This window comes from Meles meles, chromosome 4 (genome assembly GCF_922984935.1).
Source record: "Meles meles chromosome 4, mMelMel3.1 paternal haplotype, whole genome shotgun sequence".
NCBI classification, from domain to species: domain Eukaryota; kingdom Metazoa; phylum Chordata; class Mammalia; order Carnivora; family Mustelidae; genus Meles; species Meles meles.
Window position 1 is genome coordinate 33,856,424 of NC_060069.1, and position 20,244 is coordinate 33,876,667.

General features: G+C 39.9%; 1 protein-coding gene across 24 annotated transcripts in view; it reads right to left on the reverse strand.

The window, feature by feature from the left end:
* Positions 1-16,086: 16,086 nt before the first annotated feature.
* ARPP21 (cAMP regulated phosphoprotein 21) overlaps positions 16,087-20,244 on the reverse strand; it is a 153,703-nt gene continuing 149,545 nt past the window's right edge. For all 24 annotated transcript variants that reach the window (XM_046003061.1, XM_046003080.1, XM_046003076.1 and 21 more), the window contains 2 exons: positions 18,044-18,192; positions 16,087-16,874 (listed from right to left, as the gene is read on the reverse strand). In XM_046003061.1, the coding sequence (XP_045859017.1) occupies positions 16,617-16,874; positions 18,044-18,192 (407 nt within the window). In that variant the 3' untranslated portion in view covers positions 16,087-16,616. The remainder of the gene's footprint in view (positions 16,875-18,043; positions 18,193-20,244) is intronic.

The following is a 20,244-nucleotide window of genomic DNA, read 5'->3' on the forward strand; positions in this document are numbered from 1 at the left end:
ATCTTGGTCATTCACTCTAGTTATGGCATCTCCCTGTCCTCTTCTCCTTAGAACTACATCCTAAGTTTGTTAGACCATCTGTGTCCTACACATTCCCTGTTCCATTCTGCCCTTTCCATCATTCCTGTGCCTTTTCATTTTAATTTTAATACATTCTATCTGTCTTTGAGTGCACAAATTCTGGCTTCTGCCGAATGCCCCGTTCCTCCCACCCAGTAGTTCTCAGTTAAGCATTATACTTTTTTTCAGAATGCCCATTTGATTTTCTTTTTGTAAATCCTAAATCTCAAATGAAATTCATTTTAAAAAATCTACTTTCTCTAACTTATTTCTGGTAGCCATTTTAAACTTCCCCAGTTACTCTAATATCTTATTTATCTTTGGATTTGCTTCTATTATCTGATTATTTTCTTTTTGTTTTCCTTACAATGTCTTTTGATTCTTTTATTTAAGTTAGGCATTGTGAATAAAAAATGTTGAGACTGAGGATGACGTGGTGTTACTTTTTTCCCACAGAGGGAAAATAATGAAGTGAATTCATTTTAGAATGAATAAATACTAAGATAGAAACTAGAACATCTGGGTTGTAGTTCTGACACTCACTGAGCTATCAAAATTCACCCTGAGGGGCCTCTGTTAGCATTAAATGCTCTGTGCAGTCTTGTTATGTGCAAGAGTTTACAATTCAATGATTTCCTACTGCTATAGTGATGTAGAAAATCTTGTGAAAAGGAGAAGAATAAACAGTGTTTAAATTTAATGATACCTTTCTGAGATGAGGAAGCGCAAGCCCAAAACATTAGTTAACTTGCCTGTAGTTGTAGAAATTGCTTAGGACTTTCAAATCAGCTTCACTCGTGGATATGTGGGTGTACCAAGAAAAGTAATTAGGACCTTGAAGAAGCATATTTATTTTGACTATTTTAAATATGGTTAACTCAATTTTCAGTTAGTCTTTAGTGTCGGTATTTGATGAGTGACTAGCAAATGCTATTTGTTTATTTTATAATAAAAATAGAGATGATGTTATTTGAATTCAACAAAGCACGGAAAGCACCAACAATATCCAAATTCCCAAAAAGTTCTGGGATATCGAATTCTACTTGTTGGGTCCCCAATATTGGGTCCCCCAATAATGGGTCCATGGTCAAAGGAGCGAGACTGATACAAGGTGAAGGTCAAGCAAAGCTTTATTTCGAGCCAAGCATCAAGAATCAAACCGACCGTCAAACAGATCGGTCGGGGCCGCCCCTTACAGAGAACGGGATCCCTCCCTGCCTCACAGACTAACTTTTATAGAGCAAAGGCCATGTGGTTGAGCCTGGCCATACACAGGTGGCCAATGAGATTGCAATACACAGAGAAAGCTGCACAGTCATGCTAGGCCACACACGGGTGGCCAATTGAACTACAAATCATCCCATAGTAGACATTTGCACTAGCCTATCACCTTGGTGAGAATTGGCGCCCAAAAGGCGGGGACCACACTCCTTGGCAACTAGGAGACAGTATGCACCCCCACTGATTGAATACCTCCACCTGGCCTGACACCCTTGTATTTGGACTTTGTTACCTGGGATTGGTTTCCCGGACTTGCTTTTAAGTAAGTTCTCCTGGGCGGGGCAGGGTCAATTTAAGTTTTATTGCATAAACAACAAAATGGCTGTTCAACCGAGGTGGGGCCACTCTGGCTAAATAGGCCCTTACACTACTCATTCTAGCAAAGATGTCACGCAACTTGAGGTCACATGTGTGAGCAAGAAAGCATGCGCACACGCATGCTCACACACACGCGTGTTCTTTTCTTCCATTAACATAGTGTTAGCTCTGTTTCTTTGCAGAGAATGACACCATATCCAAATGGGCAGCCAGTATCCAGATGACGGTGTGAAGCAGCACTTCTCCCGACACAGGCCAAAGACAGAATGCTGGTAGTACTCATAGGTGAGCTATGAAACCTCCAGAATGTATTCTCTTACACACCATAGGGTTTATAAGAAGCAATGCAGGTTATTTCTCAGTAGTGAACACTCACCAAACTCAGAGGTAAAGCAATAAAATAAAATGCATGACAACAATAAAACCCCTTCACCTGTGTGTCTTGAGATAATTTTTATTTTTAAAAATGTCAAACTTTCAAGAAAGTATAAGAATGGATTTTGCAATCAGATGTTTAACCATCTATTTTTTTCTGAAATCACTGTTTTTATGTTTATTTCATATTTCATATTTCAGGATCTGGTTGAAACTTCTTAGCTAAGTATACCCTTTCCATTCTTCACTCTCTTTTCCCCAGAATTAACAACTAGCCTGAATTTAATATTATTCAATGCAGTTTTATTGCATATTTTAAATTATACTTTATCCATATTCATAAACGTACATAGATTTATTGTGAATATTTTCACATTTATTTAAGTATTGTGTTTTAAATATTTCTCTATTTATATGATTATCAGAAATTTCTATTTAGGGGATTTTTCCATGCTGATAGATGAAACGTCAGTCATTCATTATTACTGCTGCATTGTACTTCATTGCATGAGTATTTTAATTTATATGTTCTCATAATTATAGGCATTTATGTTTATTTTAATTTTTCTGTTTTAGAAACACTATCATTGATCATTCTTGTAAGCATGTTCTTGTCTCCTTGGGGCGCCTGGATGGCTCAGTGGGTTAAGGCCTCTGCCTTTGGCTCAGGTCATGATCCCGTGGTCCTGGGATCGAGCCCCGCATTGGGCTCTCTGCTCCACGGGGAACCTGCTTCCTCCTCTCTCTCTGCCTGCCTCTCTGCCTGGTTGTGATTTCTCTCTGTCAAATAAATAAAATATTAAAAAAAAAAAAGATTGTCTCCTTGTTCAAAGGATACTCTGGTGTGTTTCCCTACAAGTGGAATTGTTGGATGCTGGATTTGCTTATTTTCAGTGTTACTAGATAATGTTACTTTCTTTTCCAAAGTGATTGTCCAATTTATACCCTGTACCCCCTATTGTGGCTAAGAGTTCCCATTGCTTCACAGAAAAAAGAGAGAGGAAGAGAGAGAGAAAGAGCTTCCATTGCTTCACATTCTCACCTACTATTTTTTTGCTGTCAAATTCATTAATTTTTGCTAATGTGATTGAGAGTGGGATGGTATACTAAATTTTTCATTTCCCTAATTACTAGCGTTACTGAACCTTTAAGATTTAAATATGTTTATGAACCATTCAAGCAAGTTTAGTCTTCTGTGAATTGATTGCTCGATTTTTCTATTGAGTTGTATCTTTTTTTATTGGTTTATAAGTAAGTGTTATATATTTTGAATATATTTAATATCTTCTAATTAATAGCTTTTCTCTTCACCTTGCCATGATGACATTTCTTCAGAAAAGTTTTAATTTTTATAGTAAACAAAATTTAGTAATACTTTTTTCTTTATGTGATTTTTGTGTCTTCTATAAAAAATCAATGCATAACTTGAGGGAATGAAGATATTCTTTTATAGTTTCTCTTCATGTATTTTGTATGTTTTTGCATTTCATATTTAGTATTTTTTTCTTTTTCCAGCTCTATTGAGATATAAATGACAAATAAAATTGTAAGGTGCACAAGTACACACTAGAATGATTTGATACAGGTACACATTGTGAAAGGATTTCCTTTTGAGTCAACACATCCATCCCCTCACTTATTTAGGATTTTCGTCCACTTCTATATTATTTCTGTGGATTTTGTGTGATACAGCATCGAATTTCATTTTTTCATAAAGATTGCAAATTACTGGATAAAGATTCCCATTACTGGTTAAAGTACCATTTTCCCACAGTTTACATTTCGTTATTCTCATGTGTGGATGTGTCTGTTTCTGGGTTCTTTATCTTATTGCTATGGATATATTATAACACCATGCAACTTTAACTGTATACCTTTATAAAATGTCTTGATATTTGAGAAAGCAATGCCATCATCTTGTGTCTCCATAGTCATACAATGTTCTTAGCTATTGTCTATACCATAGGAAGTTTATGATACAATTTCGAAGTTCCTTAAATATATGTACAGACTTTGTTTGGAATTGATTTCAATTCACAGTGTAACATGTGGAAAACTGATTTATTATTTTACAGAGCTTCCATAACACAATACCACAGAATGGGTGGCTTAAACAACAGAAATTTATGTCTTGCAGTTCTGGAAGCTGAAAGTCCAAGATCAACATGTTGGTAGGTTTTGTGTCTTCTTATGTGATCACAGATACATACAGAGATCAGCTGGGTTTCATTTGATATTTTACTCCAAATTTTTGTATCTATTTTCCATGAATGAGTTTGGCCTATAATTTGACTCTCTTATTCTTCCCTTGTTTGATTTTAATTCAAGGCTAGCAGACTCATAACCTTTTTTTTTAGGGATGGCCTTAAAAAAAAAGAAGTCCTCTGGAGAATATATCTGAGATTGTTTAGTGCAAGCCAATGTAAATATTTCTGAGACTGGTGTTCAGGGACTAGAATATCTTTAACTATACATTATTTTTTATCTGTTATCATGGATTATTCAGCTTTTGTATTTAATTTTCATTTTTGCTAATTAATATTTTGCAAATATTTCATCTATTTGTCTAATTTATTGGCATGCAGTTGTTCAGAGTAGTCACACTTTTTGTTTATACTGTGTTTATGGTTATGCCCCATTTTCCCTTTCTAATATTATTTACTTTTTTCTTTTTCATTATCAAGCGCATTAGAATAATGACATTTTTATTAATCTTTTCACTCACTTTTGTTTATTCTAAGTAGCAGGGAGGACCTCATCCAACAAAGGTTTGCATTTCTTTTTCATATCATAGAATTCTTGCTATTAAGTGGCCTCCCGATAAGAACACATTTCCCAAGCGCTCCTTTCCATGAAGTGGATCCACGTGATTGACTTTCACCAATGAGAACAGAGGGTTGTGTGTCACTTCTCACCCTTCCTATGCACAGGCTGAAAGCACAGGACTTTAAGACTATAAAGAAGGACAAATCCTCAAGATGGAATGACTCTGGGTCCCTGTCCGTGGCAGCCATGGGAATAGTCCTCTCAAACCTCTGACTGCAGAGAGATTGAGTAAGAGGTTCCAGCCACTGTGCTCTGAAAACCATCTCTGTGTTCACAGTAGTATCAGTTACCACAAAACCTGCTGGAAGACAGCAACCGAGCTCAACAGAAATGCTAAGGTGGACTCATTCCTGAGGCAGGTGGGTCTCCTCTGACACAGTTGCTTTGACTTTAAGACTCCCCATTGATCTTGATGGAACTTTCTTGAACTTCACTGCATTCTAAGACTTATCCTACCCAGACTTTTTCTCCTTTTCTCCCTCCTCCATAGGGGTCAGGCTTACATCAGGATCAGATGACTCTGCTGGCTTCCTCCAGCTCCCTCCCCAATTTCCCTTCCTCCTTAATCTCTAAAAAGTCTCATCCCATCTTGGCATCTGCTTTTCAGAGGACCCAAACCAACACAAGTGGTGATGAGTGTGGTATAAATAACCGGCAGTAAGATGGAGTTCAGGACTGGTAAAGAAGATACCACACATGGTTTCCTGGCAATGGTGGGGTGGAGGAAAGCACGCCTGTGGAGAAAAATGACCTTGTAGATGAAATGATGCAAGCATGTAAGAGATATGAGGGGAACAATGCCCAAAAAGGTAGCAGAGTGGTAGTTAAAGTCCATGAACAAATAGTTGAAGTCTTAAGGGCTAGAGCCAGAGTTGCTCTTTGGGAGCTTACAAACTGCTTCTACTTCTGCAGCAGAAGACAGGACAGAGCTGAGCTGCAAACAACAAACATAAAATCTAATAGCATTTCAGAGCTATAGAGACTCCAAATGCTCAGCTGGGAAGGTCTGCAATGCTAAATCAGACCCATAGTTGAAGAAACTCGGGACTCTGAAACACAGAATGGGGGCCCATTTTTTTAAAGACTTTATTTATTTGACAGAAAGAAAGCACAAGTAGGCATAGCAGCAGGCAGAGGGAAAAGGAGAAGTAGGCCCCCCACTGAGCAGAGACCCTCCCCCCCAAAAAAAGCAGGGCCAGATCCCAGGAACCCTGGGATGATGACCTGAGCTGAAGTTGGATGCTTAACCGACTGAGCCACCCAGGCACTCCTGGAATGGGGACATCTTGATTGATGCCCCGGGGGATATTGGTTCTGCAGATACTGATCTGAAACCTCTGAGTTCCCAGAAGTGGCACCTCCCCAAGGTTGTATGGAAGACAGCGTGGAATCCCTGTGCCCCTCCGCAGATACATTTTCTTTCTCTCCTGGCTTCCAGGCTGGTAACTAGTGTTAATTCCTTGCATAAATTGACTGGACAATTGTGGGCTAGTAAGGGAGGAAAGAGGTGAATAAAGGAAGGAACAACAGTAATTAGAGAACATATACCAGCAGGACCCAGCAGAATATTTTAGAGGTTAAATTCTGAGGGTGCTTGATCATAGGACCTAGAATACAAGACTTTCTCAAGACATGGGTTTAACATCCTGTTAAGGACTCTGGGGGATAACTCTCAGCATCCTGAAGGAAGTAATGCCAGTCCTGAGAGAAGCAGAAAAGTCCAAGATTTACTGACAGAGGATGTAGAGAGTAATGACTAGGGTGGAGGAAGTGGGCTTGCTGGGTGGCTAATGTTTTGAAAAGTCAGAAGATCTGCTAGAAATTTATCTTAGGAGGGCTGGAGAACACATGAGTCATCAAGATCATCATAGATGTGCTGGTAAGAACACCACCAGCATCACTAAGATTAGCAGTGGCCTGCTCAGAAGACCAGGCTGAGAGTAGGAGATGTAGTCACAGAGCTAGGCACACTAATGTCATAGGAATTATGGCATCCCCAAATTACAGTGTTTGGAGGTTATCATAAGCTAAGGGTCAGTTACTACAATGGCAGATAAGTTTGGGGAAGCCTTTTGGAATGAAATAGATAGACAGACAATATCTGCAACCAAAAAGGCCAGAGAGGAGAAGCAGAAAGCTGAAGGTGACTGTTCCAGTAAAAATTTATTTCAGTAATATTAAAAAAATAAATTATAAAGGGGGACTAGGCTTTTGCAACCTCCACCCCCACCAAATTCTATCCTTGCTTTCCATCCATGTCCACCCAAGTATCCTTTTTAATACTCAGAGAATTACCCTAAATACTCTCATACTTCTGAGTAATTTAGATAGAATTATGTCTTAAGATCAAGATCTAACTTTTTACATGGGTTTTATGTGTCCCTTAGAAATGTCAGGGATTTCAAAGTCTTCTAGTTCAAATCTTACTGATCAACAGAGCCACTATCAGATCTTTCCAAAAAGATGAGATCCTGAAATCCTATTCTCTGTCACCCATCCCACTTATTGGCCATGAGTCTCTCAAACTTCACAAGCAATCAGACTACCCAAGGATTATGGCACCATAATAGACATTGTAGTGATGAGCCTATGGACAGTGTTTCCAGCAGTGCCTGAGGCTTGGGTAGACTTCTTTCTTTCTTTTTTTTTTTTTTTTTTTTTTTAGCATTTAATTTTTTATTTATTTCTTATTTTTTTTATAAACATATAATGTATTTTTATCTCCAGGGGTACAGGTCTGTGAATTGCCAGGTTTACACACTTCACAGCACTCACCATAGCACTTGGGGAGACTTCTTATCTGAACTCTTTCCTTGTCCTTCAAGTTGTCAAGTGAAGGAGAAGTCATATGTCTCTGTTTTGGAGACTGGTAAAAAATAAAGATTCAGTGATTGAATAATTTACCTAAGGAGAGAAGGTGGACCCCTCAGTCAGGAAGAGGGAGTTTCAATGCAGTTATATTAAAATTAATGAAGATAGCATGGAGAGAGGGAACTCTACTGGGTCTTACTAAAGAATCAGGAAGCTAAAAGAAAAGTGTCCACAAGAAGAAATGTTTGAGAAAATGAAGACTTGTCCAATGTCACCTATGCAATAAACATAAGGACTTTAAATCTGATTTTCTTTATCCCAAGCCTGATTGTGCTCTAGGAAATACAACCAACCATTACAGGGCCAATGATGGACCACAGCAGACAATGTGGACTGATGTTTGGCTATAGTTTGAGACCTGTAGGCTTCGGGTGTGTTATGGGTTATACTGTGTCCCCCAAAAAGATACATTCAAGTCTTAATTCCCAGAACCTATGAATATGACCTTATTTAGAAATAGAGTCTTCTGTGGGTGTAATCTAATTAAGGTGAGGTCATTGAGTGGGCCTTAACCCATTTTGATGCGTGTCCTTAGGAAGGAGAAAAGTCAGAGACACTGAGACAGACATACAAATGACAGCCATGTGAAGAAGACAGAGGCAGAGATTGGGGCCATGCCGCCACATGCCAAGGGACACCTGGGGATATCAGAACCTGAAAGAAGTGAGGAAGCATTCTGCCTAAAAAGCTTTAGAGGGAACATGATCTTACCAGCACCTTGGTTTTGGACTTCTATCTTCTAAAACTGTGCAGGAATATAGTTTTTATTGTTTGAAGCTACCCATTTTGTGGTATTTTGTTACAGTGATCATAAGAAACTGACATAGGGGTTGAGAACAAGGAAATAAAAAGAAAAAGAAAAGAAATGTGCATATTCTCAAAGCCTGGAGGCATTCTGCCTTCATGACTTGATCATTCCATATAAAGCTGAGCCCACACTCAGGCAGCCACAGTGAATGTCCATCCCTCCTGGTAGTACAGTGTTTTTGCACACAGACATAGTAAATGAGACTGGATACAAGCACTATTTTGGGATTGTCCCAAGGTGGGACCCAATATAAACAAGAAGCAGGCATGGTCTCAGTGTAGGGTACACTGATGGTGGCCAAATGGGGGTGTGATGTACCCCTTTTCCTGAATGAGTGGGGGAAGCAGGATTGGAAAAGGAGACCCCAGTGATAGATTCTTCCAGGAGGGCATCTCAGAGAGCATAACAGAAAATTTTAAATATCCACAAAAATGTGTAGTTCTCCAGAAAGTACTTCAGTGGTGAGAATTTCCAGGAATTTTCCAGGTGAATGTGGCAGAATCTGACTCATTTAGAATTATATACAAAGGTACACTAAAAACTTGGCTTAATCTCTGTACATGAACACCATTCAGGCGATATGGCATTTCGCATTTTACAAACATAGAGTATGAAGCTATGAGAGAGGCTAAGAGGTTGCACAAATTCTGGAAAGTGCATGGGTTTTGCAGTGGCGGGGGTGGGGCAGGTAGGCATTGCCGGATTCAAACTCAAGATGTCTGACATCAAGTAAAGGATGCTTTTTATATCTTACACCGCAGGTATATAATTTGGTGTAAAGGAGAAGTCATGTCATGCGTCCTCAGGCCCAGTAACACCCACTGATGAACAGCTACCAATTTGAACAAATCAAGTAGTTGGTTGAAGATTTGCATAAGATTTGATACATACGTAGACAGACAGATGGATGACAGATACATCGTGGATATAGATACATGTGTGGAGGGGTGTGGGTGTGTGTCAAAAAATATCCTAGGACACTGTCGGACACAGATTAGATTTTGAACAACTTGAAGGCCCCGTGTTTCCCATGCCTCTTGTGCCAGTATTTCACAGAGCTCTACAGTTTTACATAAAGAAAAACAGAATACAGACATCATCTTCTGGTACAGTGCGGATCCCTCCCCAATGGAAAGGAAGGTAACCGAGCCTGGTAATCTCCAGTGAGGATGACATACGGGCAAAGTGAAGCCATAAATCATCAAATGATCTGCCAGCAGACTCAGCTGCAAGTGTGTTTATCTACTCTCTTTTAAACAACCCTTTTAATGGCATCTCACTGTTTCTCCCTTAGGAAATTATTTCATTGTATAATTGCCCTGACTTCGAGTGAAATTTTCTTAATGTCCAATTTAAATTGCTGCTTTTTTTCCGTCTCAAGCCATTGCTCTCTATTACACTACTATTAAGCACCGTAAGTAACTCCTCTCTCTTTTGAAAAGGATGAAATTGGCTTGTACATTTCATTTAGAAATGTGACCTCATTCTTGTACATCAAAATTTGAAACACTTGAAAAAGACAGGTGAGCATCCTGTTCCTTGGAAAAACATGGGGTTTTCCTGCTTCTGAGTTTTTCCACCAGCTTAGAAATAATTCATGGGTTTGATGCAATGACCCAGACGGTACTATACACGTGGTGTTTCTCACAGCGTCCCTGTAATGGAAAGGTAAACACACTCGTTTCTTCAAAGTAATGTGAACTCCACATAAGCTGAAGCATTTTACACAAAGGAAAAGAACATATTTGCACAGAGGTGTCTACTGACTTACTAGCTCAAGAACCCAGGAGAATCAGCTGAGACTCCATGTGCTAAAGAGCTAGAACCACAAGAAAGTGGGGAGTCTTATGATAGCACTCTGGCAAGCCAAATATCGATAATTTCAGATCTACTAGCATGGAAACTTTAAGGCTACAGAGGGGACAATATGGCCCTTACTTGTGCTCAGAACCATCTATTTTCTTGGGCCGATTCTTATGGGGGTGCTGGACGTTTAGGTAAGAAAGATGATTCAAAAATTCATAAAAAATAGCTCCCCTATTTTGAATTTGCATTCTAGGACTTATATCTTCAGGTTTCAATCTCTCCCTCTCCCCCACCCCCGCATGACCCCCGATCCCCTGTGTCCCCCAGACACTGAAAGAATGAGGCCTCGAGCATTCACACAATGACTCCCTGCCAACAGGCTGCTCCGGTTGTCTGCGCCTGCGCATCATTTGCACGCTCAGCGAGCGTCAGGATGGCCTGCTGGGTTTGCTTCTTGATTATCCATCAAATCCAGTTTCAGGATTCACCCCTAGTCAGATTTATGTCTCCTCCTGTTTGCTCAATATCAGACCTTTCCTGACTCCTTCTATGCCAACACAGGGAGCAAAATGGAATAAAGCAGTAAAACAAAACCAATCAAATCATGAACACAAACATCAAAGTGTTCCCTGAGCCTCCGCAGTCAGGGAGTTGGTTAATATTGTCTTAGAGGATGCAGCCTCATGCCCAGTAGAGGAATCCGTCCTTTGAGGAATCAATCGGGAAATGATTTTCCTCCACACAGGAGTATCCGACGCCTGCCACCCCCACTGTGTCCGCAATGCCGCAGCAGCGAACATAGCTCAGAGTGAGGCGCTCTTGCCGCTGGTGGCATCTAATAGTGACAAGTCTTTCTGTAGAGAAGACTGGAGGCGGCAAGACCCCACAGAAAGCGGATGGCAAAGATTGAGCTTGAAGCGAGCACGAAAGCTGAGAACTACTGGAAAACAGTCTCAAAGACCTAATGAGAACTTGCGTAGAAAAGAGAGTTTGGGGTAAAATGATATGGAAAGAAGCCGATGTCTGGACTTGCGTGGAAGTGTCACGCATAAGGGTACAGAAAATACTTTTTTTTTTTTTTTTTCCCTGAGCTTTAATGGAAAAGGGTTCTCGCCATCTATTGAAACAAGGGGGTGTAGGAAGTTGATACCAGATTTCACTGTGTATCCCATACCCTCCGCCTGCTAGTTCCAGTCTCCACTCAGACTTCATTTCTTTCACCCGGACAGGGTATAAGAACTATGCCATATGAAACAACTTAGGGCACTTGCACGTACAAGTTTCCGTCCAAGAGGGAAGAACAAGACCACCACCGCTATAAAGCTTGGCCCTGCGGGCAACACTTGCTAGGGACTGAGAGCCAGGGCCCATTTCTGACTTCTCCCAACTAGGCTTCTGGTCCCTGTAGCTCAACGACAAACCTTAACTATAATTGCATTCATCTCCACTTTCTGAATGAAGAGCCTTTTCAAGTCTAACCCATCCTATTTTCCAGACCCTTGCTTCTGTGGGACCCATGGCTGGATCATTATCACCTTTGACTGAAAACTCTTCAGAAGTCCCTGGGGGCCAGTTAACACTGCCTGGCTATGGTGGTCCTGCCAACCAGGCCCATGGGGAACCTCAAAGTACTCCATCTCTCCTCTTCCTCTGTTTAGCTACCTCCCACTTCAACCAACCTGAATAGGAATGTCCATGGGTTCCTGGGTATCTTTCTTTTGCTTTTGGATGTTTCTCTAAGCTGGGGTTGTGACTCACCCACATCATGTGTGCATGCCCAGATTCCATCTAACCAGCATAGCCCAGGTCAAAAGCCTCATAAAATCACAGCTCCTTCTCTAAAATCCTGTTTTTACGTGTATTTTTCATGTGAGGCCTATGATTAATTTCCTATATTTTTAGTCATTTGTACCCTGGTATAATTTATTCTGAAAACTCATAAACTTCATAATGGCAGGGGCTCCAGAGACTGGCATGAACTATGGAAATTAGTGAGTACACAATAAAAGGTGGTTGAATAAAAAAAAATGCATAAATCATTCTTCTCTTTTATACTCAGAGAGAGGTATGCAGGATCATTAGAGGTAACTTTAAACAAAAAACGACTACAATAATTTTAGGTGTAAAATCTTTCAACATTAAGAAAAAAAAAAAAAAAAAAAAGCCCAGGCTCGTATATACACTCATGGAGGAAAGTGAGTGCACTAGGGTAGTTACCAAAAGATGTCATAGTTGGAAGGAGTGTTGTGATATCACACATTGACATACAATGCAGTTTCTATACAGATAAAAGAACAATATTTATATTCTTTTCTTAGGAGTCTCTAATGTAATGTTATATTTATTTTTTTAAAGACTTTATTTATTTGACAGACAGAGATCACAAGTAGGCAGAGAGGCAGGCAGAGAGAAAGGGGGAAGAAGGCTCCCTGCTGAGCAGAGAGCCAGATGTGGGGCTTGATCCCAGGACCCTGTGGTCATGATCTGAACTGAAGGCTGAGGCTTAACCCACTGAGCCACCCAGGCACCCCTAATGCATTGTATGGTTTAAATGTATGTATGTATGTATGGTTTAAAATATAAGTTCCTCATGATATTAGTCGTTTGGTACAGTCTGTGATGATACTAAGCTCGACTAAGTTTGAGAAGCTGCAAAATTTGCCACCCACTTGGAAACTCATAGTCTAAAGTGATATTGTAAAGCTTTCCAGAAATCAGAATCTTTAAAAAGATTGCTTAACCTTCATTAACCTTGTTTCCCAACCATTATTATCCTTGGAACAGTCTTTTTCAGATAACAGCTATCTGTAGCCCAAGGGAAGGGTCTACCATGGAAAATATTTTAGAAACTACTGTTCTAAGGTATTGGTTGGGAACAAAACCTGAGCTATTGGTTTTAACTCTGCCCTTAGGGTGAGATATTTATAATGCTTTCTTTCTGGTCTGTAAGTGATCAAGTGACCTGCGATGACAAGTGCCAGGCTAGAGGTGAGAGGTGGGCTCGTAGTGAAGGGTGCAGACTGTGCGCACAGAATACAGGTAGCAGATGATGGGGGTTGAAGACATCCCACCACACACTAGCTTCTGGCTAAACTGGAAGCAGAGTTGAAAAGTGCATTTGTTAGACCTCAAAGCCATTTCTGTTGCACTGTTTTTCCGTCCCCGATTGTTTTTGCTTTGTACTTTGAATTTCTCCTATAAAACAACTCTGGCTCATGTGTACCCTACTTATTTTTGTTATAATGATTTATAGCTTTATTTTAAATCCTCTAACCATACTTAAAATTAATCACATAATTCCATTTCCATTATGTTATATAACATGCTCTCCTATCCCACTCGACATCCTGTGAAACTATATTAAAACAATAAAATAATTATGGCTGAAATTCATTGGCATCCTGGCTAGAACATTTAGTTCCAACTATTGCAGAATAACTAAGTGTATGATAAAACTTACAAGAATAAATCTAAGTGCTTTAAATTTATTTGTACTCATTTGGAATGGTGCCACATAATTAGGATATAATCAAGTATGCAATAAAAGTTTGCCAAATAAATGAATGCATAAGTCACTCTTGTTCTCATTTACATTCACAGAGAGGATCATAAGGGATGACTGTATCTATGTATTTATATAGTTACATATATATGTATCCATGTCTCTCTCTATAAGCTTATGAACTGAATAATATGTAATTGCAAAATGTGATTGTGAAAAAATTATTAGCCAACATGAAAAAACTGAATGTTCTGATGATAAATTAAATCCTGGAAATGCATCACTGATGAAGCCATCTCTTTATGCAGCCATCCCAAATATCCTAATGTAAAAGCATAACGTAAGATTTGGGATAACATGTTAGGAATCAATACTTAGTGGAAGTGGACAAAGTATCTAAAGGGCTTTATGAAGGAAAAGTCAAATGTCTCAGTAGGAAAGAGTGTGGCTCGTTTGTAGGAAGGAGACCAAAGGCAGGGAAGGCCTGTCTTTTCCACAAGCATGATGTGTGTTTCAGATAAAGAGGGCTCAGTCATGCTAAGAATCATTTGAGAAAAGATAAAAATTTCTCAGAATTCTGTGAAGAGAAGATAAACATTCAGACTCATATCAGGATCCTTGCGTTTGGGATCTACCAACATGAGAGAGCTAAATGGAGGCTGTATTTCAAAAGAATATCTCTGGGGGCACCTGGGTGACTCAGTGGGTTAAAGCCTCTGCCTTCAGCTCAGGTCATGATCCCAGGGTCCTAGGATTGAGCCCCACATCGGGCTCTCTGCTCAGCAGGGAGCCTGCTTCCCTTCCTCTCTCTCTGCCTGCCTCTCTGCCTACTTGTGATCTCTCTCTGTCAAATAAATAAATAGAATCTTAAAAAAAAAAAAAAAGAATATCTCTGTTGGTCAGCTCCCTCCTTCATCAGGGAAAGGTCTTAATTGGCAAACACATTGCTCCTTCTCAGAGCAGCTATTGCTTTAATAGCTCCTCAACCTACTGGTTTAATGGCTCAACAACAACAACAAAACCACATCCAATTTTTATAACCTTTTTTTTTTCATGGGTAGGGCTTATTTACGATGAAGAATTCAGGAGACTGAGATTTGGGTCAATAGGACAGATGTCACAAGGAATGAAACTAATGAGAGTATGTGTAGAATTTCTCTTTTAAAGGAAAAAGAAAATGAGAGTATAAAATTAAGACATGGTAATCCTAGGTAGAGTTTTTAACTAGGAGTTTCATGCTATCTCCAACTAAGCAACATGAAAATGGAATGATCCAATATGGGGAAATGTGATAGTATGAGGAACAGTGGGAATTATCCAGATATACTCTCCAAACCCCTCTCATCGGTAATAATGGTTTTTAGACAGAAAGTAGAAAAGAGAAAACTATTAGTCATAGTACAGTGATCGCAAATTGGAGGCTGTGGGGTTTTATTCCCCCCATCAAACACCTCCCAGAAGGGCCAACGCTGACATTTGGAGTTCTGTTATTATTTTTCAAAGGTTGTCATAAACCAATCTTACCTTCAGAATCTACAGGGGATTAGATAAACATTTTAGGATTAGACAGGATCGGCTTCTCCTAAATGGTTTTTTTTTTTAATGTTTTTTAACAAGTGTTGTAAAAAGAAGTTCCATTTTTTTCTAAATGTTCTGAGTCTTTGTGACTAAATTATTGTTATGTTTTACCTTCCTTTCAGTTGCCAGGATAAACATTAGCACCTCTGAATTACTGACCCCAAACTAGTGGCACTGTACATTGTATGACCCAGTATGTCCAACAGAATTAGACCACACCTCCTCCAGTGATCCTCGAAATGAAGAAATCTGTTTTTCAGGTAGATGGTGGAACTTCAAAGAAGACAGAACAGGGTTTGGTCTAGGGCTGCTATTACAAGTCATTCAAGTTTTCTGATTTGGGGAAGTATAGCTACACCTATTCAGTACCCCCAGAGCTAAAATCAAGATACACATTTCAGAAAAGTGACGTCAATGAATGTTGGAAATGGAAGCCATCTTATTCCTAGGGCCCCTGTAGTCTTAGGACAAGAAACTCTAGTTGGTTAAGTGTTTGCCTACCGCCTCTCCCACGTGATGCCAGATTTACAAGTATCTGGAACACCTTTATTGTGCATTACTCACGAAATAGTGTTTGAAGGGGATAACAGTGACACAGAAGCAAACACGTACTGGAAGAGAGAGTGAACCAAACTGGTGGTAAAAACATGACCTTCCTCCATAAGGTCAAATAGTTTTATTTTGATTAAACACTACAATACAGTATATATCCATTAAAAAAGAAAACTCTATAATGTATATAAATTATTCCTTCCATTCATCAATTCTTTTCTTTTCCATTACAGCTTTGGTACAATGTGATTTCAGTATATAATTTTTAAATACTTTTAGCATCACAAACTCAACACAAAGTACAAAACTAATAATCCAAATTAGGGATATTATAATCTACACAGTGGTATTCAGTGGTAGGAGAAAATCTTACCTTGATGAATTCATGTCACTAGCTAAGCTATAAAGGCATACCTAGCAGACATGACAGAAATATGCACCATTAACCAGCTAATGTGTGTATCAGTCTTTGTTTGTTTTTTGTTTGTTTGTTTGTTTGTTTTTGTTTTTTACAGAATACCAGCAGCAATCATTTGAGTGTTGAGTGAATCCTTAAGTCCTCAGCCAGTCTCCCACCTTGCTTCTCTTCCCTTAAAGGCCATGAGTAAGATCACAAGAAATGTACCACAGCCAGAGCACTCAGAATTTGACCTGCCATCCGGTGTTGCTCATAGTTGCACAGTTTGTCCTGCAGCTAGCCGACATCACGGGGACAGTGCTGGAAGGGCAGTGTGGACCAATCAGCCTAAGGTTGTTCTGAGGGGTCGGCGGTGTGACATTACAGTAAACAGGCATTCCAGTGGCTGGGAGTGACCCTTGACCTGCCTGGTTAGGTAACATGATTGGCTGTTGGTATGACTGCTGGGGCAGTCCTTGAGAACCTTGGGTCATTGGCACCTGCAGAAGACACAAGAGAGAGCTCTTCACAAAGAGATTCTGTGTGCCTGTCCTGTGAGCTACTGTGCAGTCAGGAAAAATACTCAAGCGTTTGGGTCAGACCTAACTGGTCACCTATCCCAGTGTTCCCTTGTATCAGCTGTTTTACCGTGGGCAAGTCAACCTCTCTGATTGCCTAGACCATCCGCGTAACGACACCTATGCCAAGAGCCACTGAAAAGACTGCAAGCCTGATGTACGGTGCTGGGACACGTGTGGTATTGGCTCACAAGGTGTTAGTCCTGGGCTTCCTTCCTTCCTCTCCCCTTACACACTGGGGGCTGCAGCCTGGACTGCTGGCTCAGAATTCCTTTTTGGAAAGCTACATTCCCATTCCGGTTCCATGCGCACTAAGCAGCCGGGAGCCATACAGCAAAGGGAGCTTTGTCCCAAGCACCTGGCTCAGTCTCAACCTGCAGCTTTAAAGAACATCTAATGTGGACCTGGAGGTAGAAACTGAGGCAATGGGTGGAAAGATCCTCAGAGGATCGGGATTTTATTTTGTGCTGTTTTGTTTGTTTCTTTGTTGAGGGCTAGAAGTAGCTGGTGCAGCTAAATACAAGGGTCAAAGCTTTTCACTAACCCTTCACTTCCACTTCCAGTGTATCTCAGAATGTAAACCACAAAAGGATGCACGGCATTTTTTAAGGACCCTGTATGGGTTGAGTCTAGAAAATGAGGTTGGTATAGGACCAATCCATGCCCTTTGAACAAATCCGAGATGCCATTTAAACATCTCTTTTAACTTAAAATTGTGGTGAAATGAAATTTTGGAGGCTGCGTACAAAAATGAGTGGAAATTTGTCATGAGGGCTTCTTCCTGATGAACAAAATTCCATTAGAAGAGCCAAAGGTCTTCATGAATAAAACATTATAGGCTGCAGATTTTTCTTCCATAAAGAGAAGTTTATATAGAGCCATATTTAGCATGACATTCAAAAGCCACAGTCGTTAGAGAAGCATACCTGTCCCATTTTCTACTTTTAATCTTAATTCAAAGTCAACCATCAACAGGGGCTGGGCATAGCACCCATCACCCCGCTAACCACCCAAAATGGGACATACTCACAGCCTCCACTTTGGCCAGTGCTACTTTCTAAACCACAATTTTCCAAGCTGCTGATGTGCACCTGATAAGAAGACATTGCTGGGTAGGAGACCATCACGCTTTGCACCGGAGCTCCTGGCTGGTTGCTCATCACGCTCTGACTCTGGGGCGGCTGCTGCACTCCTATGAGGCCTTGGAACCCCTGTTGACCAGACAAGACTGGCTGGTAACCTGCAAAAAAAAAAAAAAAAAAACCAAAAACAAAAAAACAAACAAAAAAAAAAACACCTTTTGAACTGGTTGCACCGGGAAGAGCACAAGTGATATTTCAAGGGGTAAGAGCACTTGTTCCCAAGGCAACCTTCAGACATCTCGCTCTCCCTATTGGCAATGTGTTATCCAAATGATTATTTCCTAAGAATGTGGTTTTTTGCTCTAAGAGTGGACAAGAGTAGGAAGTCACAAAATTCGCTGGTGTTTGCATCCTTATGCAGAACGGTCCAATGAGCACGTTGTGACAATGATAGATGGTTTCATGGCACAAACGCCATAACCTCTATTCGTATTTTATAGCTATCAATTATGTTTCTCGTGATTTATTGTGTGCTTTGTTTCAATGATATTTGGAGCATTCACAAATTATCAAGTTTTTTTTTTTCTAATTAAATTGACTCATTCTTTTACTATCTCACCTTTCTGCACAAACTCGTTTTACCCACAGATCATCAAACTGCCTAATAACTTTCTATTTTCCATGTTTTAGTGAATAAAATGATTCACTACCCTGACTAATTCAATGTCCATGGTCTTGGACAAAATGCAGCAACAAGAGAAAAATATGGCATGCTTCTATTCTGCTCCAACACCAGCTCCCAGGAGAACATTCCGGTAAAGCGCTCTAATAAGTGATCATGTACATACAGTAGATAATACAGAATATAGCACTCAAAAAATTTTATCCATCATATCCTTCTGAGTAGGTCAGTTGCTCTGGTTTCTTCTCTTTCTTTTTTTTTTTTATTTTGAAGTGGATCATGATTTATCTGTTGTAATTATTTTAATCCCCACCCCAAGTGGTTTCAAATGCATTCTTAAAGGAAGTGAACTATTGTTATAAATTCTGGGAATATTGATGAAGATAACAGATGAATATGGGAATAGATGAAAATGATGTGGTGGTAGAAAAGTGAAACAGATTCACTTTATGATATAAAATAAAGTCGTTCCAGAGCTCATATTATTAACGTTACTGACTACTTCAGAGAAAGTAGAACTGCTGTGTTAATACAATTCTCTGAGAGAAAATTTTAAAATCCTAGATTTTAAAAAAGATTTTATTTATTTATTCGAGTGAAAGAGAGTGCATGATCCCAGAACCCTGGGATTATGACCTGAGCCAAAGGCAGACACTAAACTGACTAAGTCAGTCATCCAGATGCCCCTTTTCTTTAAGACAAACACTAACCTATGTTTTACAACCAGATTTTAAAAATTGAAACCCAGTGTAAAAAATTCCTAATCAATATGTGTTCTTTTTTTTTTTTTAAAGATTTTTATTTATTTGAGAGAGAGAGAATGTGAGCAAGAGAGAGAGGTCGGGGAAGAGAGAATCTGAAGTAGACTATGCTGAACACAGAGCCCAACACAGGGCTCCATCTCACCACCGTGAGATCATGACCTGATTGGAAACCAAGAGTCAGACGCTTAACGGACTAAGCCACTCAGGCACCCCCCAATTCTTAATAAATTACTTGTGTTTTGAGTGCATGTAAGAGTTTTAACTTTGGATTGAAGACAGGTTAAATTATATTATACTCTTTGCAGAGGAAAATATCTTACTCTCCTTTGGCATACATAAAACCACCTTTACTCCTCTGAAGAATGTCATGGAGACAATGGCTTGCAAAGAGCCACTGAGCTAGGAGATCAGCTCCATTGGCCAAACTAGGTAGAAATAAGGTGCAATCCTTTGGAACACCTAAGAGAGGAGGCTGGGGAAAAGCCAAACTGGGAGGCCTGACCTGTGCCTGCCACTGGGTGGGATGAGTATGGAATTTAGAAAATCAACCTTTGATCCTCTTTACATATCCCATTATTTTATGTTCACAGTAGTCACCCTACTTCAGTTCCATAGTGGTTTTTAACTTATCGAGAGAATATAATCAAGAGTAATGACCACCTCCCCTCCATCTACTTTGTGCCCATGGTACACAGTCAAAGCCCTCCTTGTACACGCTCTGTAGGCCCATGTACGACTAGGAGGAGTATTAGCTCAGGGGCCTG